General features: G+C 33.2%; 1 protein-coding gene across 3 annotated transcripts in view; it reads left to right on the top strand.

Annotated features, from left to right (window-relative positions):
- Positions 1 to 23,645, top strand: part of STIM2 (stromal interaction molecule 2) — a 173,529-nt gene that overhangs the window by 94,609 nt on the left and 55,275 nt on the right. For 2 of the 3 annotated variants that reach the window (XM_074229654.1, XM_074229655.1), the window contains one exon: positions 2,802 to 2,916. In XM_074229654.1, coding sequence (XP_074085755.1) covers positions 2,802 to 2,916 — 115 coding nt within the window. Of the gene's footprint in view, positions 1 to 2,801; positions 2,917 to 15,552; positions 15,606 to 23,645 lie in introns of those variants that run through there. The other variant, XM_074229656.1, reaches the window with a different exon arrangement.

The following is a 23,645-nucleotide window of genomic DNA, read 5'->3' as shown; positions in this document are numbered from 1 at the left end:
GGACCTTCTTATTCTACATTTCACTCTTTCACTTGAGAATCTCATTATCTCTTATGGATTTAATTATGATCTTTATATAGATGACTCTCAAATCAATATATCATGTTCTATTTTTTTTACTCCTGAGTTAAAAACTTCCACATCACCAATTGCTTGTTGAAATGGAGGTCCTCTAGATACTCTAGATTCAATTATATCTCAAATGGAATTTGGTTTCCTTCTTAAACTCTCCTCTTGGTGTTTTGTTGTTGTTGTTGTTGTTTTTTGTATTACTAACCTTCCAGTTATCCAGATTCATAACCATGGAATCATCTTTGATCACACTCCATAGTCAGGCAAATTCCAGTCTTGTCAGTTCAACTTTGGCAGCATAACTTATATCTGTTTGTTTCTCTTCATTCATGTAGAGAAACTCAGTACTTTATTCCCACTTACACTCTTCCTCTCCAATGTATTCTCTTCACAGATGACCAAAGACTGACTCTCTTACTTTGCTCAGGACCTTTAGTGGCTCACTATTGCCTCTTGGATGAAAGACAAACCAGTCTGGCTGCAGTCTGCCTTTCCAAGCTCATTTTAACTTGCTCCCTTTCATCCTTTCTTTGGTCTAAATAGACTAGCTTTCTTGCTGTTCCCAAATTTGACATTTTATTTACCAACTTCTCTGCCTTTGCACAAGTTGCCCCAACTCTTCCCCACACATTATCTCCTCACCTCTATCTCTTAGAATTCTTATCTTCTTTTAAGATTTATATTATACATCACCTCTTGTAGGAAACTTCTTGAGATCTTTTGGTTATTAGTGCTTCTTTTAGCTAACATGTTTATACTTGTGTATTTACATACAATATTTCATAAGTGGAATGTCAGCTCCATGTTGACTGAGATTATTTTTCAGGTTGTATTTGTAGCCTTGATGTATATGGTGACTTCTTTTTTTAAAAAAAAAAATTTTTTTTAAAGCAATGGAGTTAAGTGACTTGCCCAAGGTTACTCAGCTAGGCAATTATTAAATATCTGATGCCAGATTTGAACTTAAGTCCTCCTGACCCCCAGGGCCAGTACTCTATCCACTGCACCACTTAGCTGCCCTGCCTTGTATAGCATACAGCCTTGAGAAAGGTATACCAGAGATACTTCGTTGGATATAATTTTGTGAGTCAAATGATAGATCTAGTTAACATTTCTTTCCAGCCTCATTATACATTACTTTTCCTCCAAAACGATGTATTCCAAATGCTGTGCTTTGCATATGATATGCCATTTTCATATGTATTATCTTGAGTCTTTGCATTGACCTTCTCACATGCACTTCTATCTCATATAACTCATCTCTTTCCTTTTAAGATACATACCATTTTCTGCATGAAGCCTTTTCTGATTTCTGCTGCTAATGTTTTCTCTTTCAAATATGCCTTGTTGAAAATATTGTCACTTTATATTTTTGTTGTATACATTTATATATGTTTACTGCCTACCCTCTTCAATTGTAAACCCCTTGAAAGCAAAAGTTGTTTCATTCTTTATATTTGTGAATGTGCATAGCACCTAACATGCCCTTTGTTGGTACTTATTTATTGGTTTTTAAGTTGGGTATTTGTATTCATTTGTCATTGAAATTTTTCAGTCTTTTTAGTCATGTACCCTTCCTTATAATTTTTGCTTAACTCAAACTTCTGAAAATTTTTTTTTAACTGTTTTGGGGTAGTAAACGCTGTGTGATTAATTGTTCCCAACTTTCTCAGTTCTTTGCTTCTTAGAATATTAACAAAAGGTTAAGATTAGGGTCCTTTTTGGACTTAGAATTTTCAGGGGGGAGAACTCTTATGTTTGAGGCCTTATCAATCCAGGCTACCACCTTCTCTGCAATTTATTGTCTTAGAGGATCTTAAAGCACTGAAAGGCTAATTCTCTTGTCCAGGGTCACACAGTCAGTTCATGTCAGTATTCCTGGCCTTGATGCCAACTCTGTCTACTATAACATACTGTCTTTCTTAACAACACAAGCAGAATGAAAAAAAAGAAATCTTCTAGTTTATAGCATATCTTTGAGAGATTATAGATGCTGTCAAGCTTAAAGAGTAACTTACACTCAGGTATGAAAATCAAGTTTTTCTAATCTGTTGGCAATACTCAGCTATTCAGTTATTTCTTTTTTAAATTTTTTAATTTAAGGCAGTGGGGTTGAGTGACTGGCCCAAGGTCACACAGCCAGTCAATTATTAAGGGTCTGAGACCAGATTTGAACTCAGGTCCTTCTGACTCCAGAGCCAGTGCTCTATCCACTACATCACCTAGCTGCCCTGAGGTTTTTTTTTTTTTAATAAGAATTGGGGATTTATTTTAAAAGCTATCTGAAAACTTTTCATTAAATTTTAATGTCAACAGATTAAAAAGAACCGAAACTTTTCCTTTCCTTTTTCAGAAAAGACTTTTCAGAGTCAAGGAAGTAAATGTTTTTATTTCCACTGTATGCTGCTAGTAATCAGGGTGCCATGTAAAAAAACAAAACAAAACTAGACTTCCTATTTCTTGAGCTGACAAGAGATTACTTTAGTCAGTTATTGTCTGCTTCTGCCTGTGTCCTCAGTCTTATGTTCCTCATCATGTTCAGACCAAACTTTATGTGGTCTCAGTTTTAGAGGCAACCTCAGAAGTTATCTAATTCTGTCCATGTGTAATAATAAAGTATAAGACTTTTTACAGTTGAGTATTTGCTGTACTTCTCAATTCATTAAGAATAACATTTAATTTTCCTTCTAGGATTGCAAGTATTTAATGTAGAGTTTTCTTTTCTATAGTTTATCAGAGAAGATATGAAATATAAGGATGCAACTAATAAACATAGCCATCTGCATAGAGAAGATAAACATATTACTGTTGAAGACTTATGGAAAAGATGGAAAACATCAGAAGGTAAGGAAAAACTCAAAATGCTAAGATTCAAACTTTTCTTCTTTTCCACATTTAATTTTTGTTAAATTATTTCTTTTCCCAAAACATTGAATGAAAGAATTTATTTCATTAATAATGTTCTTATGGGGTAGCTGGGTGGTTCAGTGAATAAAGCACCGACTCTAGAGCAGGAGGACCTGAGTTCAAATTTTGACTCAGATAATAATTACCTAGCTGTGTGATCTTGGGCAAGTCACTTAACCCACTGAGCTTGCTAAAAACAAAAACCCTAACAAATTAAAAACCAAAAAAAAAAATGTACTATAAATGTCAATGTCTGGTGATGTTTTGGGCATTTTAAGGATTAATTTACTTATGTACCTGTTTAGTTCATCAGTCTCTTAAGGTAAATATCTGTTCAGGTAAAACAGTTTTGAATAACTTTCCTTATGATAGGCAAGTATTAAAATGCTTAGGAAATGCCAGAATCTCTCGCCAGTAATTTTTGACTATTTTTGACCAAACTGATTTAAAATTCATTTTCCTTTTCTTGATTCTACCCAAACTCTGGTGAAGGTTTTAATAGGAGTTGGAATTTGTACATGGGGAGGGGAAAAAGAATGAAGTATGAATTCATTTGTATCAGCTACCTCTATTGCAGTTGTTTTCTATAGTTTTTAAAACATATGTTTATGTGACAGTTGTGCTGAATAATCCCTCCCTCTCAGATGAGTGCTGTGGTAAGTCCTCCATCCCCAGCTCTTCTGGAGGTATCCTGGATCCTCACTCTGCTCTGACTCTTGAACCCAGTCTTCTCTTGATCTGGGACTATTTGTCTTATTATGGCTTCCCAAGGTCCTCAGGCCTTTTCCATCTGACCAACTACTTTCACTAGCAGAACCCAATAAGTACACTTGATCATGCCATTTGGCATGAATTTTATCCTCCTTTGTAGATATTCTCTTCCCTTTAGAGCATGAGCTCTTTGAGAGCAGAGATTGACTGATTTTTATCTTGGTATTCCCAGCACTTAGTATATTTCTTGGACCACAGTAAGTGCTTAATAATTACTTTCTCATTCCATTCCATAATACTTTTTTCCCTCCCAGTCTCTAATCTTAAAGTTGGAAAACACTGGTGGAATAATATATTATTTGTTCTTGTTATATATTGTAAATAAAAAGATCTAGAAGGAAAGGAATAGTATAATACATGGTAATATGGAAAGCTAAAGAAATCCTATTAAATATACAAGATATATAAGGAAGTTAAAATATAGAGATCTTTTTCTAATAATTTCTCCAGGTGATCTTTTATCCCTTTCTCAAATATAAGCATCTAGTAGTTTATGATTTTTATAAAACAAGAGAAATGGAAATAAAAACATTTTTTATTAAAGGGGGAATGAATTGAATGCCTAATTGATTCCATTGAAGCTAAAGTGACTATTTGCTGAATAATTATTTTAAATCTTAATGTTTTAAAAAAGGGACAAAAAAATCTATAAGCAGTAGATTAATGATATAAAAAACTAAAATGAAAATTAGGCAGACTTTAAAAATTCTTGGTCATATTAAAATCTGTTTTCAGTGATTTTCACACTTTCAAGAGAATTGAGATGCCATTGAAGAATACCTCATTACTGTTTTGATTATTAACAAAGTAGATTTATTATTATAATAGGACTTGTATGAAAAAGTTATTTAAATACTTTTATTTGAATAAAGAGTATTCTTTAAATTACAAATCTCTAAGCTTATACTCTAAGCAGTATACAGACAATTACTGGTAAAAAGTTAATTTTCTTGAGAATAATGCAACACCAGATAATCAGTAGCACAACTTTTCAGTGTACTCACATCAAACAAATTTCTCTCTCTGATAAAGTAGTAGAATTGACAAATCAAAAGTTTTAAAATAATCCATTAATTTTGAAGTCTGATATCTTAACAATTTCAAATTGGAATCTTTTTATGATCCAAGAATAAGTGAAAAAGCATGCTCATTGCTCTCAATGTCAAGGTATCACACAATAGAGGTTATTGTGCACTTTATTTTATAGGAGCATTTCTCAATTTACCATCTGCATTAGTTTGTAGAAAATCAAGTAGTAAGTTAAAGGCAATGATATTCCTGAGGGTCACTGAATGCTAAAGGAGGCTCTAGTATGGTACATGTACATGCATGTAGAATATATACTGTCTGTCTATATGTCCTGATAATAGGAAAAAGTCACTAATACTTAAACACTCAATCCCTCCCATCCCCTATCCCCACACATATTATATATACATTTCATTATTTATATGTATATATAAGTCTGTGCTTATATGTATATCATGTTGTAGTTATGTTTATAGTACTATGTACTCTAAAAAGAGTGTCAGAATTTTAAAGAAAAAGAAAGTAGTCTGCCATTACTTAATATAAGAGGCCCTATGTAATTCCCAAGCAGTGTCCTGGTGGAATAATTAATATTTATATTTTGGACTGGTTCTATAAAAAAATAGGTTCAGTAAGCTTCAGTATTTTTTGTTACAAAAGATGTTGATCTATATAGCATGTATAAGAACAATTTCTATCAAAAATTGTTTAAATAAAAGTTTTGGTGTTTGAAATGATAACTTGTTTTCTAAAAAGTTCATTTATGTGGCCATTGTTTGCTAAAGTTGTTGAATCATCTCTGTAGTAGCTGTTTTCAGCTGAACTTTTTTCTCTTCCATACTAATGATGATAATAATAATAATAGCTAACTTTACATAGCTCTTTGAAGTTGGCAAAAATGCTTACACATATCTTATTTGGTCCTCACAACAATTCTGGGAGATAGGTGCTATTAGTGTCTCCTTTTTAATAGATGAGAAAAGGGAGACAAATAGGAGGTAAACAGGGTCACACAGCTACTAAATATCTGAGACTGAATTTGAACTCACATTTTCCTAACTACAGGTCCAGTGTTCTATCCATTGCACAATCTGGTTGGTTTCATATATCAAAGTTTGAAAAAGAAAATGGAAAAATTTGAATCTAATCAGATCATTACATATCTTTACGGAAGTTTGAATCTTGACCAGGAATTCTTAACCTGAGGTCTCCAGACCCTCAAATTGTGATCCTTTTCATTGACATGGGGAAAAACTGTCTTTTATTTTCCTTAATCTTTTTATATTTTATTTTATATATTTAAAAATGTTATCAGAAGAGGTCCATAAATTCCACCAGACTGACTGACAAATGACTAGAACTCATGACACAACAACCATTAAGAACTTCTGATCCTAGAGATTGTATTTTGATGGATGATTGTCAATTGGGGAGAAATAATATTTTGTTACATAAATGTACTTGTACAGGTTTATAGTTTAACATTTTTGTTATTGTTTTACTGAGTGATATATTCATCACCACAAGAAACTTATTTGGTTTGCAAATGACAATAATTTAGTGAAAGCGAGAGCTATATTGAAATGTAGTATTAGAATTCAAAGTTCTTCAAATAAATATGAAAAGAGAATTAAAAATAATAGTATGCCCATAAAAAATGTCAGTGTAAAGAATTATATATAAAAATTTTTTGGGAGGAGATATAAAGGATCTGAGTTATTTATTTTAGGGAGAAGAAATTGTATCAACTAAAACTAGTTTTTAAGCAAATAAAAGTGTCTTCTCCAGAGGGCTCTTATCCTGAGATCAAGTCTTCTCTATTGTCTTTCGAGATAACATAAATACAGATGATTCACATTTTATTAGAGGAAATTTAGGTTAAATACAATGATGATTCCTAATATTTGAAAAATGCTTTATGATTTACAGTGTAATCCATTGCAATCCAATGTAATCCAATTTTATTGGGGTCTTCTCAACCAACTTGTTAGAAATTTCGGGCAGAGAATTGTTATCTATTTTTAAATAAGGAGATGGGCTCAAATGATAACATTATATTATTCATTAAAGGATTATTTAAGTAGTGTGACCAAAGCTAGAACCCAAGTGATCTGGCTTTTAATACTGTATTATGATCCCTCAGACATAAAGAATAAATTCCTGATAAATTTCTAACCTTCAGGAAGATTATGGCATTGCTATTCTCTAAATTAGATTTTTACTTGTGATAAAAGGTGGAAATCTTATTCTAGCTCTTTGGATAATTATTATATTAAAGTATAGGTGAATCACTAGTTAGTTCATTTGCTTAGAAAGTAATACTAATAAAGATGGGGTGTAGAGTTGATCAATATTCTGAGATATGTAACTCTCTGAGTTTCTATAATTGTATTCCAATCCTGGTCAGCCACATTGAAAGTATATTAATAGTTATAAAAGCAGGGAAATGGTGAGTACTACTGGGAAAAAATACCCTAAAATTTCCTATCATATGAATGTACATTCAGTAGAACAATAAGCAAGTATATATTGAATGAATATTATGTATATAATATGCTGCTAGACATTGTGAGAAATACAAAGACATCTGTTCATACAGAGAAAACTGATCTTATTCTTGATTTCTCTGTTATCACACTTGTTCAGTCAGTTGCTAAATCTTGTTATTTCTCCCATAGCAGTCTCTCTCACACCAGATTATTTTCCTCATATAGGCTTCGCCTATAAGAGACGTCTTGTCTGGTCTCTTACAGTAATCTCTTACTCCATCTCTCAGCTTCATGTCTTCCCTTCTCCATTACATCCTCCACACAGTCATCAAAACAATTTTCTTACGTTGCATATGTGTCAGTTCCCTACTCTATAAACTCCAGGAGTGCCCTGCTGCCTTTAGGATCAAATATAAATTCTTTTCTTTTTAGAGTCCTTCACAATCTAGCTCTATTTCCTTTCCTATTAACATAATTATGACTGCTCTCATTTCTGGTCTTCATGCCTGGAATATACTTCTTCAACTACTTAGAATCTTTTGTTTTTTGATTCTACTCAAGCTCTATTTTCTATAAAAAAACTATAAACTATTCCTAATCCTCCCAGATACTAGTTCCTTTTCTATCAAGAACAATTTCAAAAAACTTGGATTTATCTTTGCTATTTTATATATACTTATTTATTTACCTGTTATCATCTTACCTGATGGAACTTAGAAGTTTTTAGGGCAGGAACTCTTTATTTTTTTCTCTAACCAACACCTAACACAGTGTTTCAATTTACCCTGTTTACTGGCAGCTTTCCTACTGCTTATAAACATCCTTGCCTACTCTCAAAAAATCATCCCTGATTGCTATTATGATATATCTTTCCTCCCTTTGATGGCCCTTAAGGCTCTGATCTAGATTCCCTTCTCTTTTCCTTCCATATTATTTTGATTGGTGATCTCATCAACTCCCTTGGATTCAATTAACATCTCTAAGTTGATGATTCTTAAATCTATTTATCCAGACTTAACCTTTCTGGTGATCTTCCAACTTCTCTTGAGTTATGGACTTATTAATCAGAAGGTCCCAAATTGAACTCTTATTTTTTTCCTCCTAAACTCTCACCTTTTCAAGCTTCCTGATTACTGGTGAGATTATCACTTTCTTCCCAGTCATCCAGTCTTTCAACTAAGGTGTTATATTAGACTGTTCCTTCTCTCTTACTCCAATATCCAGTCAATCTTCAAATTCTGTTATTTCTGTCTTTGTAACATCTCTTGTATGTGCTTCTTCCTCTCCTTTTGACATTACTATCATCCTGATTTATAGATCTTTATTCCCTCAAAGCTGGACTATTGCAATAACCTCCTGTTTGATTTCCCTGCCTCACATTTCTCCCCAATCCTGTCCATTTTCCACTAAGCAGCCAAAGTAATCTTCCAAAAATTCAGATCTGACCTTGTTACTGAAGTCAGAGAACTTCAGTAGCTTCCTATCACCTTTAAAATTATAGGGGCAGCTAGGTGACAGTGGATAGAACACAGGCCCTGGAGTCAGGAGGACCTGAGTTCAAATCCAACCTCACACATTTAATAATTGCCTGGCTATGTGACCTTGGACAAGCCACTTAACCCCATTGCCTTAAATAAGTAAAAGAATAAAATTATATATAAAATCCTTTGTCATTCAAAGACCCCTATAACCTAGCCCTCTCTTACCTTTCCAATCTTCTTATAACTTATTTCTCCCTATGAACTCTATGATTTAGTGACAACTGATCTTGCTGTTCTTTGTGCAGAGCACTCCATTTCCCTACCCAGAATATTTTCACTAGCTCTCCCCTTTGCCTGAGACACTTCCTCCTCATCTCTATCTCCTAGGTTCCTTGGTTTCCTTGATGTCTTAGCTAAAATCCTATCTTCTTCAAGAAACCTTTCCCAGTCTTAAATCTTAGTGATGTCCCTCTTGAGTATATCACTAATGATCCCATGTGATTTATTTGCATGTTGTCTCCCCTGTTAAGACTATGAATGCCTTGAAGGATGAGTCTGTTTATCTTTCTGTGGACCTTTTAAAAATATTCCAAGCAGTTAGAATAGTATTTGACATAGGAAGAAATTAATAAATGTATCTTTTCTTGATCATGGTTTAAAAGTTAATTTTTTGTGATAGTATTAAAAATATAATACAGATGACTGTTTAAAGACAAAAACCTAACTAGAAGTTTTGGTCAGGAATTATATATATATGTGTGTGTGTGTGTGTGTGTGTGTGTGTGTGTGTACATATATATATATACACACATATATACATATTTACATACTTAAACACATATATAATAATCTTTTTTGTTTTTATAAGAGTAAGCCATATTGCAAATTTCATATTTAGAAGGGACATTAAAGGCTATCTAAGTCTACATTATGTACAAATTGGTTTTCTAGGTACCCTAGGAAATTTGTCTTCTAGCTTGGAAGATTTTGACTGATAGAGATCTCTGTTTTGTGGGGTACCCTTTTTTATTCTCAACCCACTGATTCTCTAGAAGTTCCCTAATATTGATACGAGATTCTTCTGCTTTATTTTGGAGTGCCCTCTAGAAATAGGTTGAATATCTCTTTCCTATGAGACTGTCTCAAATATTTGAAGATAGTTAGCATATCCTTTCTTATCTTAATCTTTAATCTTAATGTTAAACTAGGTTTAATCATACCCAATTCTTTCTGTTTTTCGTGTTTGAACTTAAAGACTTATGAGTACTCCTCTGTTTAAACCTCTCTGGTGTACACTTCCACCTAGCGCCTAGAACCAGAACCAGTAGTTAAGAATGGTTCAATCAATAGATTATACATTGTAGTCAATGTCAGATTTATTCTGATTACACATTTCATAAAAGTGAGGTTCATGGGCTTTGGAGGCAGCCAGTTTGACTTTATCAGTTAAAATGTTTTTTTTTTCATTGATTGTTGTTAATTCAGGTCTCTTTCATCCCATGTTGTCAGTTATTTTTTTTTAAAAGATCCAATTGAATATTTTACATTTATTTTTACAGAATTTCGTCTATAAATCTGATATAGTGGATAGAGGGGCTGATCATCCCTGAATTCAGGAGCACCTGAATGCAAATCCTTCCTAATGAATATCGTGTGACCTCAGATGAGGCACCCAGCTTCTCATTGCTCTAGGAGCCTCTCTAAAATTATGCCATAGACAGATTGCCAGTTTACTTCAAAAGAGGGGGTTTCTGTTATTGGGTGTGGTAATGATAAAATGGCAAAACTCATCAAACAAAAATTCATCTTGTTTTGTTCTAGGTTGTTGATAATATTTTAGATTCCAGTATAGTAGTATTATCTCTGCCTTTTATTATCTGCTGATTTGGTAAGCATACCACCAGTCCTTATCCAAGGCTCTGATAAAAATGGTGTAATAATCAGGTTCTAGGTTAGATAGAATGCTGTAGAAATATTACTTCCCCCAAGATGGTCAATATTCTTTGTATAGTAATTCAGTTAAATTCAGATCCTGTTAACTGTGCTGTCATCCAGACAAAGTAATAGATTTCCCCCACAAGGATAGATGTATAAGATGGATAGATGACCAGTAGATAAATAAAACAATTAGACACACTGAATATATGCCACACAAGCTCTAGTGTACTGTTGGTCATGGCATCATTTGGAGATGGCCAGGAAGTAAAGAGAAGTGAGGTGGAGTGCTACAGTGATCTAGGCAAGATAAAACAGACTCTCACATCTCAGTGCATAGAATAATTCCGGTGGAAAAAAGATAAGTGTGATGATATTATGAGTGATTTTGCAAATGCTTTGTTAATACATAGACTATTTTCTTGTATATTCATCTATTATCCTTGTTCTTAAAAAAAAAGGAAATCAGATTATTCTGATTAAGACTTAACAGAAGTCCCAGTAATCATTTCCGCCTTTCCTTCAGTTTACCAATCCGGTTTCCTAAAATCTCATTTTTCCCTTTTGAAAATTAAAACAGGGGCGGCTAGGTGGCATAGTGGATAAAGCACCAGCCTTGGAGTCAGGTGTACCTGGGTTCAGACACTTAGTAATTACCTAGCTGTGTGGCCTTGGGCAAGCCACTTAACCCCATTTGCCTTGCAAAAAACTTAAAAAAAAAAATTAAAACATCCACCCATTTCAATGTGTCTGTTATTTTTTCCATTCTTCATAAGTTCTTAAAGGGCACTCATTTTTAATATAGGTTCTTTCTTTTCTCTTGGTCAAATAGTTAATCTCTCTGCACTCCAGTTTTTTCATCTGGTGGAATGAGCACTAACCTCACAGGGAGATTCCTTCGGCCCTTGTCCAGGGGTTATTAATGTTACTTAACATGAGTTGTTATTCATCTGGTCCAGGAACCTTGAACTCATTTAGAGCACCTAGGTCCTTTTTTACTGGCTCCATCTGTCTCTCGTGTAATTCCCTCATCATTATTTCTACATTTTCCAATTGGAAGATTGCTTTGTTGGTGAAGATGAAAGCATACCGAGTGGGTAGGGAGTAAGTAATTCTTCTTTCACCTTGGATTTCTTACTTTTAGATGATTGTGTTTCATACACTAAATTTTTCTAGTCTTTAGGTTTTCTTCTTACTCTGAAAATACCTAAAATAAGCCAAGAAGTTACAAACTGCTGTTTTTCGTACATTCCAGGGATGTTACATTCCCTTCTCTATAGTTAAATCTCTTCACAGTCTGACATTAGTCTGCCTTTCTAGATTTACTGTATATTACTTCCTATCCCACATTCTACTGTCTATAAACTATCCTGTTTGTCTTTGGGCGGACCTGTGATTTTTCACCGATTGTCCCCTTGACTAGAATGTATTCCTTTCTCTTAGACTCCTTAGCTTCCTTTAAATCTTGATTGCCTCCAGCTCTTTTAGAAAGGGGGAGCTTACTGATCTAGTATAGTTAGCACAGTTAGCCTTTCTTGTCCCTACTAATAGCTAATGCCTTTTCTCAAATTACTTTTATAGGTCATACTCTGGGAGTTTTGAACAGGCTATGGTTTTATACAACTTCCCACTGGACTTTACCAAATCCCTTTCCCATAAGTTGTTGAAAGAGGCTGTGGAGTATTTGGTCTTGGAGCCTCCAAGAAAATCCACTGCATCCTGGGCCATTGCCTATTCTGGCTTTTGTCTTGCTAAGATTTTGTGCAACTCGGTCTCATTTAAATATAATTCACATACAAGTCAGTATATCACACTGTGATGTCATTAGTCCTCTTCAAAAAGAAAGGACAAACAACATAACACATGTGCAGTTTATCAAATAACTTTCAAGGACTTTTCACACTTAAATCTTAATATTTGAGATGGATGGATTGATTGACTGGGACATCATAAATATATCAGAACTAAGAACAGTAGAGATGTATTTCTTCTAGATAAATGTTTTTGGACCAAAAAGGATGGGTTGATTTTGACTTGACCCTTATATTTTGTATTCACTTACTCATTCATAATGAATCCATCCTTTTACCTTCCTACCATCCATTCATCTACCTACCTTTTGTGGATGTCTTGTTCCCTTCAGTGGAATTCATGCTTCTTGAAGGCAGGGACAATTTTGTTTTAAGTTTCTCTACCTTCATCACTATAAACAGTGTTTGGTACACAGTAGAACCTTAATTAATGTTTATTGAATGAAAGAGTTAAATATCATTTTGTAGTCCCTTTGAAGTTGTTGTCTAAATATAAATATAAGTTGTCATGAAGGATTTTAGAATAGAGACTGACTGAAAGCCAGGAATACCTGAGTTCGAATTCTGCCTCTGAGACATACTGGCTTCTTACCCTGGGAAGTCATATAACCCCTCAATGTTCTAGGACAGGGCTGTCCAAAATGCTGCTCACAGTTTAATTTTATGTGGCCTACCTGTGGGTTTACTAAATGCTTTAGCTACTGCAGAGTTCTCACTAAAATGACAAATCAAAATATATTGTCTATTGTTTCAATAAAAATTTTCAAAAGTAAGGTTGGACAGCTCTGACCTAGGTAATTCTCTTTAAGATTAGGTGTTGCATAGTGGGTGGTGCCAACCTGCCCCATAAAGGGAGATTTTTTTTTTTTAAATGAATTGTTCCACAATGAAATCACAAATCTAATCCTTACCCACAAATTTTATGCTTCTAATTTAATAAAATGAAACTACAACCTTATATAGAAATAGGTTAACAATGGTAGTGACTTTAGAATTTCTGAATATTGTTTTCATCACTATTTCTCTTGTTTAAAATCTGAAATTTACAACTTTAGTTTAGTTAGAACTTTGCTGTTCTTAAGAACTTGATGAAAAGTGCTCTAGAGAGGTAAGCATGACATTACAAATAAGATCTTTTGAATCTAGCTTTGTTTAATCACTTCAGAGAATGTGATAAAGACATTTGGTACTTTTTGTTTGGGAGTTTTTAGTTTTCTTTCTTTAGTTTTTTTTAGTTTAGTTTTTTCTTTAGTCTTTTTTTTTTAGTTTTTAGGTTTTTATTTTGCATGTGGTTGGAAAGATGAGCAAATTTGAGGTTGTTGCAATTTGATGTCTAAAAGAGTTAGAACTGAAACAAATCTTGAAGCCTTTCTAGGCCAAGCCTCTCATTTTTTTAGCTGAGAAAATTGAGCCCTGGAAAAACTGAAGTGACTTTCCCAAGGTTGTATAGTAAATGAAATACCTAGCTTCTGAGTCTGGGTTTTCCATTTCTAAATCTAGCCAACTCTTTCATTGCACCCATGCTGTTTTCTCATAGGAGAGCCAAAATTGCTTAAGTTAGCTTTCCCTTTTTTGTCAGTGGTTTAAAATTGTATTTAATATAGATGGTTATGGAACAAATGAAAATACTTTATTATGTTACTTCTGAAAATTTATCATCACCAGATCAGTAGGATCTATTACTTTGGGCCTTCATCTGGACCTTGGAAACTTTTTTGTTTTGGTTGCACTGGAATTTTTACTGTATCACTTTGAGTGGAGTTCTAACATATTTTAATAGCTGGGAAAAAGGTACTATCATGGGGTCTAATAGGAATTAATTTAATGCTTGTTATATGTGTCTGCTATTTTGTTAACAATTTGACTTTCAAATACTTTTCTATGATATTTTAAATGAAAAGATAAGTATTTATTTCCCTTTAATAAAGAAGGTATTCATTTTTCATTCTATACAATGTTATGACCCCAGAGCAAGATTTGCTTTTTTGGAGTCAGTATGTATATGTATATATGTACACACAGAATATTTGAAGTATTGTTACTGGTTCCACTGATGAAAAGTCCTTCTTTTTCTTTTATTTGTAAATTATATTGGTTTCATATTGATTAGCAAGGATGTCTACAAACAAACATTAGAGAATGTTTAGGGTGAGTCTCTTTTAGTCAAGTAACATAAAAATATAAGGCACTTAGAAATTAGGAGCATACCCTTTCCTATAAATAAAAATTAATTTATTTCCTTTCAGTTACAGACTGTTGCTTGTAACCCTCTTTTAATCAAATAACTCATTTTGTGGTAAACAGAAGTAGCCAAATAGATAATTTTGGAAGTCATGAAATTTTATTGGTCTCTCAGTAATGATCATCTTTTCAGAATTGCAACTCCTGGTTTTTCTTTTTTTTTCATAAGGTATGGTTATTAGGGACCTGTTTGGTTATGTTGGTTTTCTTCTTTTCTTTGTTTTTCCCAATGAAAATTATGAAATAGATGGGGGGGGGGGGTGAGACTCTTTGAAGTTAGGAATGATGTCTAGGTTTTTTTTTAAGGTTTTTGCAAGGCAGTGGGGTTAAGTGGTTTGCCCAAGACCACACAGCTAGGTAATTATTAAATGTCTGAAGGATTTGAATTCATGTACTCCTGACTCCAGGGCCAGTGCTCTATCCACTGTGTCACCTAGCTGCCCGATATTTAGTTTTTTTAAAAGACAGATATAATTTACTTCTTATATTTGTGGAAGATATTTGAGGTTCAATTGAACTTGACTTCCTTTTATGTATCTTTCAATTTCTTGTTAGTCACAATTGTGTCCGTAAATTAACTGCATCATCACAAGATATCTCTGTCCCTTTTCCTTCATAAAATTTCTGAGAATATATATATTTTCACTGTAATATTCCTTATTCAGCTAGAACGTTTTCTGGAGTGTAATTATGTTATTGCTTTCATTAAAATTTACTATAGATACTCTTACTGAGTGTGAATTTGTGCAGAACTGCCTTCTTACAGTTTTCTACACACCTGAATTGCTCTACATTTTTCCTCTGCTATGTTCACAGACTCAAGGAATACCTCAAGTTTGGAAGTACTGTAGCAGAACCTTCTCCAGAAGGTAAAAATGAGGGCTGGCCACTTGTCACTGTTTGTGATTCACTATTTAGAATCAGTGGGCTTGTTTTGAACAGCAGATTGTTTTCTTTTATTCCAACTACTGGGAGCAAATTGCATATGGAAGTGTTGCATTGAATTTTGTTAATCTTTGAGAGGTTTGGGAGGGTATAACTTTTGCTTACAGTCCTGGGCATTAAAATGCATGCAAGCAAATTCTGTAAAACATTCATTAACATGGACTTCTACTCTGGACAGGACTAATATTTTATTCTATTTTCTTTTTAATATAGCAGCGGAAGTTGTTTGCTCTTTATAATTCCCCTTTCCTTCAAGTGTGTTAATTGTTTTGATTATTTTTAAAATAATTTAAAATAATTCACTTGAATGTCTGTTAAGAGGTAAAAGTTTAAGATAAATAGGAAATATGGTTGAATGGGTAAGATGGTTCTTTAAACCCTCTTCATTTTGCTGTCTTCTGTGCTGATATATAGCAGTTATAACTTTGGAAGGTGTACAGTTATATAAATTAGATGGAAAATTTTGAGTTTTCAAAGGCTATATAGCAAGGCCTTACATTTTATTATGTAGTTCATTAATTTCCAGACATAGCTTAGATTTGTTCAGTTTTATTTTCCAGTTATGACCAACCTTTTGCGACCCCATTTGAGGTTTTACTTGGAAAGGTACTGAAGTGGTTTGCATTTCCTTCTCCAGCTCATATTACAGATGAAGAAACATAATCAAATAGGTGCAGTGATTTGAATTCAGGGAGATGAGTCTTCCATACTCAAAGCTTCTTACTCTAGGCACTATACCATCTAGCTGGCCAACTTAAGCTTAAGATTTCAAATTACATTTTGATGTCTCATAGAATATTAAAAATATTAAATGTACTATATCTTTGAGATGGTCAATGATTCTGTCTAGAAATATATATATTTTGTCCTTCTATGGATATTTAGCCTCTTTTCTGTGGAGAATGACAAACAAATCTCAAGTTAACTGACTTGTTACTTTGCATATGACGATCTTCTAGAATTTTTAGTGATAATTATTGTAGCCCCTGACCTTTCTTATCTTTACCTAATTTTTGTTCTTTATCTTCACTTTTAAGTCTTAAAACATATTGAAGAGTGTGAATCCTATACAGCTTCTTTAGATTTCACACTTCATTTCTGATTACTTAAGTCATCTTTTTCCCCTCTCCTCTTAATTCAAAAGAGTTTTGAAAAGCAGCTGAAGTAACATAGGGGAAAATTTATCATCTGGTAGAAAGAAATTTACTTGGGTTTTCAATCACCAAATATTTATCAAGCACACACTCTGTAGTGTTGGTCCTCACTCAGAAGTTAGTGTAATAGAGAAGATTATTTGCACATTTGAAAGATTTAGAAAATAATTAAGTGCTAAATTATTGAGTGCATTAGGAATTTAGAGAAAGGATTAATACATTGTAGATTAGAGTTCTTGGAGAGATCTAAACCTTGAAAGAAGAGAAAGATTTAGACAGTTTGGGGCAGTACGGAAGGCATGCCAGGTCAACAAGCATCTGAGTAAAAGTATAGCATCATTGTGAACATTAAACATTAAGGAAATAATGAGGATACCCACTTGACTCTCCTCACTTGAATGTTTGTTAAGAGGTAAAGGTTTAAGATAAATAGGAAATATGATTGAATGGGTAAGATGGCATCCAGTCAGTTTATGGAGCTGCTAGAGAGTCAGGAAGAGAAATTTAGACATAACAGGGAGCTATTAAAGAATTTTAAGCTGAGTGATATAATCATAATTAAGAAAAAAATAGCCTGGCAGTGGTGCTTAAGGTAGATAGATAAAGGAATTGGTGGCAGAGAGATAATAAAAGGCTTTTGTAGTAATTCAGATGTTGGATGATCATAGACTAGGATACTATTAATAGAAATAGAGGAGAATATATTACTTCAAGAGATTTTTAGTGAAAAATGAACTAGATTGAATAACAGATAAAGTATAGTTAAAGGATCAATTTCCAAGATTTCTAGCCTAAAATGTTGGAAGAACAGTATTATAACATAGTTTTGTGTGTGTGTATGTGTGTGTGTGTGTGTGTGTGTGTGCATATATATATATATATATATGCACACACATACATATATAGTTATATGTATATGTTTTATATATAATTATATATATGTATATATATATATATATAACATATAGTTCATATATAGTGAAGGACTAGTGGGGAAGGGAGGATATTTTTGATGTGGAGTAAATGGTTTTTCTTTTGGATGTGACAGGTTTGAGGTAATAGGAAAAATCTACCATCATATATATATGTATATGGCAATTGGAAATACAAACCTCATTACAGTTTCATACCTTATTACTGCTCATTACTAACTATATAAGTTTGAAATTAATTCCATAAATAATAGTTTAAGTCCTAAGAGTAATGAATTCCCTAAGGGGGAAAGTAAGTGTAGCTAGAGAAGAACAATTCATTCAGTATACAGTCTTAGGAGAAGGACCAGTAAGTAGGGGATTAATTTAAGAAATGAAGTAACGAGAGACAGCTAAGGAGTAATCAAGACAGAGGAGGAAATCAGGAAGACAGCATCACCTAAGTTAAGAGAAGAGCGAATTTCAAGAAGGAGTGTAGTTTTCTTGTGTGAAGGGTCTTTGAAGAATTGGGAGTGATTGTTTGAATATTTAGTTGGAAAGCCATCACTAGTATTGAGAAAACAATCAAAATATATAGACCAATAAGGTATTTTTAATATGAATTGTACAGTTTTACTTAGGAGTTCTGTTCACTCCTATCTTAGTGTGATTTAACTAAAATATTTTAGGAATATATCTATAGGGAAAGTTTTGGTACAGTGAATTAAAGAAACTACTAAAGCATGGCATTTGAGATACTCAGGAAATGTGTTTGGGAATTACTTGTTGAATGCCACTGTTTCTAACTTTTTCCAAATCCATCTTAAATTGCATTTTCTGATAAAATGCTTTCATTTTTAAAGCACAAACTTTTTGGGGGGGGGGCAGAAAACAAGGCAAAAAAAACCCTCAACCTTTGTAAATATGTGTGGTTAAGCACATCAAATTCCTACTTTGACTATTTTTAAAAAATTTTGTTTCAATGAAAAACTTTTTAATGACATTCCTTTTGAAAGAGTTTCATTTAATTTTCTTGAAGGATGGAGGGGAATAAAAGAGGGGAAGATGCCAGGAAATTCCATGCCTTTGTGATTTAAGTACAATTATATTCAATTTTATTTTGGACAATTTGAATTAGAAGCTTATAGAACTAGAGCCCTCATTATTTCCCATGATTTGTCTAGTCTTAAATCTATGTTGCCAGCAATGTAACAATAATGAGGTTAGAATCTCTCTATAATAATTGAGGCTCCTATCTATAAATTGCAAACTTCTGAACAACAGCCTGTGACCTTAACAAAGGTAAGTATATATTAGAATGCAGTGAATTACTTTAAGACAGATTTTTTTTTTATTGAGTGGTCTGTTGATCTTCAGATTTTCCTTATCAATAACATGTATTTTAATGAGCATGCTTAGTTGTATGAATCTGATTATAATGACAATAGGGCATACATTGTATACATAATTTTGAAAATGGAAGGAAATTTTTGAGGGCTGTTAATAAAAATGTGTTTTAGACAGGTCTATTTTACTTAACTTTTTTCCCTTTCTCTTACAACACTAACCTTAATTTTATTTTGGAGATAAACACACACACACACACACACACAACATTTAGGGTTTTGAAAATTGTTTAAACTCTGTTGTATAACTTTCTGTACAGTGTGTTTTGTATTGCTTTGTATAAAGACTTTTATATCCTATTACTTTGAAATTTTGTTTTAAAATTTAAGTTGTTAACCTCTAGGGTTTACTTTGACTTAAAAAATATAAAATCAGAATTTAAGGTATGAAAGAGATTTTAAATATCTTTTTTAGAAGCTAGAAGAATAGATAGTTAATGGTTCCAACTTTGATGTTTTATGAGAATTAAGATAAGTATTTCAGCTTAAACATAAACTGCTGCTGCTTTTGCTATCTTCTCTAGGAATGTAGTCATTTTCTGTTAAATATCACTTTGAATACTTATAAAACTTGAAGCAATATTTCTCAAGGATAGGTATTCTGAAGGCTAGAAAGCAGAAGGATGAAAAAAAGAATACTTTTGTTCTATGGTCACTATATAGCATGGAATTGCCTTCTTTCCTTACTTAGCAACTCTGTGCAGTGTGATAAGGTAAAATGCCCCAAATTTACATAGCACACACAGAGTTTTGATGACTTAATTATTGACAAAATGACAAATCGGTTGCTAACACTAGGGATAAGATTTGGAAAGTAAAATTTATAGGTCCTTTAGATGAGTATTTCAGTGTAAAAACAGGAGTGGGCTTTTTTATCAAGACCCTGAAGTCTTGGAGAAATAGGTCACTTGGTAATTTGAGGAAATAGTTGATACCCTTGAATAAGAAAGCTTAATTAAATTAATACTCTAAAGACAGCAGTTCAGTTGTGTTCCTTTCACTTAGACTAATAATCAGTATCAGTGTTGCCACTGCTTTCAGTCAGTCAGTCAAAAAATATTAAGGACCTAGTATGTTTCGGGTATGATGCTAGATACTAGATCACTTACAAAGTTAGGGGAGGACACGATAGTTATTTTAAAATTCTTTTGAAGGCCTATAGTCCAGAAGAGGAATTAGATTTGAGCAGTGAGATAGAAGTTGCAAAGAGGCCAGTTTATGTTCAGTGTCCAGGAAGAGCTTACCAAAAATCAGAGCTGTCCAGATGTGAACTGGATGGTATTGCCTTAAAGTACTTACATTCTGTTATAAACAACATGCTCACAGAGAAGTAAATGCACAATATATACAAAATGGATAAACAGAGATAGGAGGAGCACATTAACAACCTCCTGAAGAGAGAGCTGTCACTTGAGTTGAGTCTTAAAGGGGAGAGAAGGATTTCTAAGACTGATAGGACAGAGAGCCTTGGACATGGGGATTAACAAGTAGGCCAGTTTGTGTGTGAGGGAAGAGGCTTGTGTTTTTATCCTAGAAGGCTAAGATGGAGTCTGTAGTAGTTCTGTCTTAATGGTTCCCAGAACTGAGTGGATTAACTTACTGGGTAATGGAGAGAATCTGGAAATCTGAACAATAATGGGAGGGGTGCAGCAGCACAGATGGCAAGATGTCTATGTTGTCTGGGACCTGCTGTGCTACAATGTTAGTTGGATGGCTTTCTAAATAATACCCATGAGTAAAACTGTGGTAGTGGGGAAGTGTTTTGTATTGCTGCTTTTTGGAAAGTTTTGTCCCCTGAATTTACTTGGAGTTCTTGCCAAGAGTGGCAATAAAAAAGAGAATGAATCTAAAATGATAGAGCTAATAGGTATAATTAATTTTTAAAAATTGCCCATGGTAAACTTTTTAGTGAGGATAAGACTTGTATGTTTACCAAATCACAAAGTTCTTAATTAAATTACTTCTTCTGTTTTTTAAAAAGGTATTCTAGATATAATTTTGTGCCCATGAAATTTGGAAAAGCTATTTCTATGACTGAGATTACCCTAGGAAATATGTTAGGTTGTATGAATTCACTAAATGGAACTTCTAACATATACCCAGAGTCATGCAAAATGAACCCACATAATGGCCATGTCTCTAAGTATATATCTCTATTCTTTATGTTCATCACCTCTCTCTATGGAGGCAAATGACTCTTATTTCCCTCATCAGGATGTAAAAAGTTTTCTTTTTTTGCATTCAGCTTTTCTCTCCCCCATTCTTATTTTACCACTTAATATTCATTACCCTCTGCAATACCACTTATTTCCCTGTAGAGTCTGATGTATTTCTGTATGTGTATATTTAACCTTCTGATTTCCATTTTAGATAAGAATGAAGTTCATTATAATAAAACCCCCATAATACATGTTTTTATGCTTCTTCCACTTCAGGAATGAGAAATTACAAGCCCCCCCCCCCTTTTTTTTCTACTCAAATGTATTTTTTAAATCTTCAAGCACTCAGAAGACAACCAATCCACCCATAATGCCCTCTATTTTTCTTCTTTAGCTTTCTTAGTATCATATGAACATATTAAGATTCCAAAGGGACAGTTAACTTCTTGCACCTATTAGAATGTAAATGTAAGCATTACATCATCATAAAGCTATTTCTAGTTGCTCAAATAAATTAACCTTGTTAGGTTTCTTTGGATCACCATTGTATTTGTATTTTAAGTTCCTTTTAAATTCTGTTCTCTTCATCAGAAATACTTGCCAATCATCTCAGGCCATTAAAGGTCTATTCTCTCCCAACCCCAGGATTGTACTCAGCTTTGTAGGACAAATTATTCTTCTTTGTAAATTATCTTTTGTTTTTTTGGAATATTGTATTAAAAAAAAAACCCAAAACAACTTTATTAAGTAGAATGTTGTCAGGTCTTGTCTAAACGTACTTTTTCTTTGAGGTGGGAGCTCTGGATTTTGTCTGTGTTTCTGAGACATTTCCTTTCTTTTGGGGGCAATTGGTGAATACTTTCTGTTTTCACTGTGCTCCCTGGTTCTAATAGGTATGAACAGTATTCACTTAGATTTCTGAAAATAATGCTTTGGGTGTATGTGTGTGTTGGGGGTCGGAGAAGGAAGTTATGAGACAACCTTCAAGTTCTTTTCTAACTCCCAATCTCTGATACAAGATAAAGTTTTTAAAACTCAGGGTAAATGAAATCAGCAGCCTATGATGAGTCTATTTGGTGGAGCATATATTCTGAATTTTAAAATAATGTCTTTTATGAAATTTTTGGATTGTCTGGAAACATATTGAATATGTATCCCTAAAGTAAGCTTTCCCTTTTCCTTCATCATTTTCCTTCCTCTTCACCTTTCTTTCCAACTATTTTATGAAAGAAACATTTTCATTTAATACCAAACTTATATGAAATGTTCATTATTATATTAACATGAGTTCTCTATGATAATGGTTCTGAAGTCTTTCATAGTAGTTTGTCCTTACAGTGTGGTTGCACTGAATTAAAGAGATATGTGAGTGGGGAGGTAAAGTGTCAATAAAACAATGATATTGCCTTTACGATCATACAAAATCTTCCATTTGTCTTTTAAAGCTTTTGTCAGCCAGGCCTCACATATTTTACATCCTTATTATACATTATTCCTTTCTCTGCAATGTGGCTCTTCTGACCTGTTTGGTATTATTAAACACAGTATCCACATTTCATCTCATAACCTTTGTACTGGCAGTTTTTCACACATAGAATGCTCTCCTTTCTTAAGGCCTCTTGAAGTCTTCAGTTTCCTTCAAGACAGGACAAGTGCTTCCTTCTCCTTGACTCCTTTCCTGACTTTATCCTCCCAATTGCTAGATTGTTTGTCTCCGATCCCCCAAATCCACAGTCTTCTGTGGTTTCTATGTATTTTGTATGTGAGTGTGTAGAAACATATACACATGTTTATATATGTTTCCTCTCCTGACTGTTGACATTTGTCTGGTTTTAGTGTCTAGCAACAGTGCCTGAATATGTAGAAAAAACTTAATAATGTTGGTTTATTGTTTGGTGGAGACTCCATGTTTGACATGAAGAGATAGAAAATTTGAAAAGCAATTTGTTTTTAAAAAATTTAGATTAGTATCTTAAATTATAACAGTATCCATGTGACTGGAGTAATATAACCAAAAAATGATATTGAAAGGCAACAACTTGTTTAATTGTAATGACCAATCTGTCTTGAGAATCTGATGATGATATGTGCCTTCTTCCTTTCATTGTGTTGGTTTATTTTATTTCATTGGTTTTGTTTTTTACAGTGGAGAGTTGAGTAGTGATAGTAAAATAATGGGAAATGACAGTGGTAAAAAACAGAAGACATAAATAAAACTAACTACAATCTTAAATTTTTTTGTATCAACAAACAATGGAAACTTTTCAATAGAGATAAAACAGTTTGCTTACTCTCTTTATTTGACATTCTTACTCATGAATGTAACTATATCAA

Source organism: Macrotis lagotis, chromosome 3, assembly GCF_037893015.1.
Source record: "Macrotis lagotis isolate mMagLag1 chromosome 3, bilby.v1.9.chrom.fasta, whole genome shotgun sequence".
Taxonomy (NCBI): domain Eukaryota; kingdom Metazoa; phylum Chordata; class Mammalia; order Peramelemorphia; family Peramelidae; genus Macrotis; species Macrotis lagotis.
This window is presented reverse-complemented; position numbering and strand designations above follow the sequence as displayed.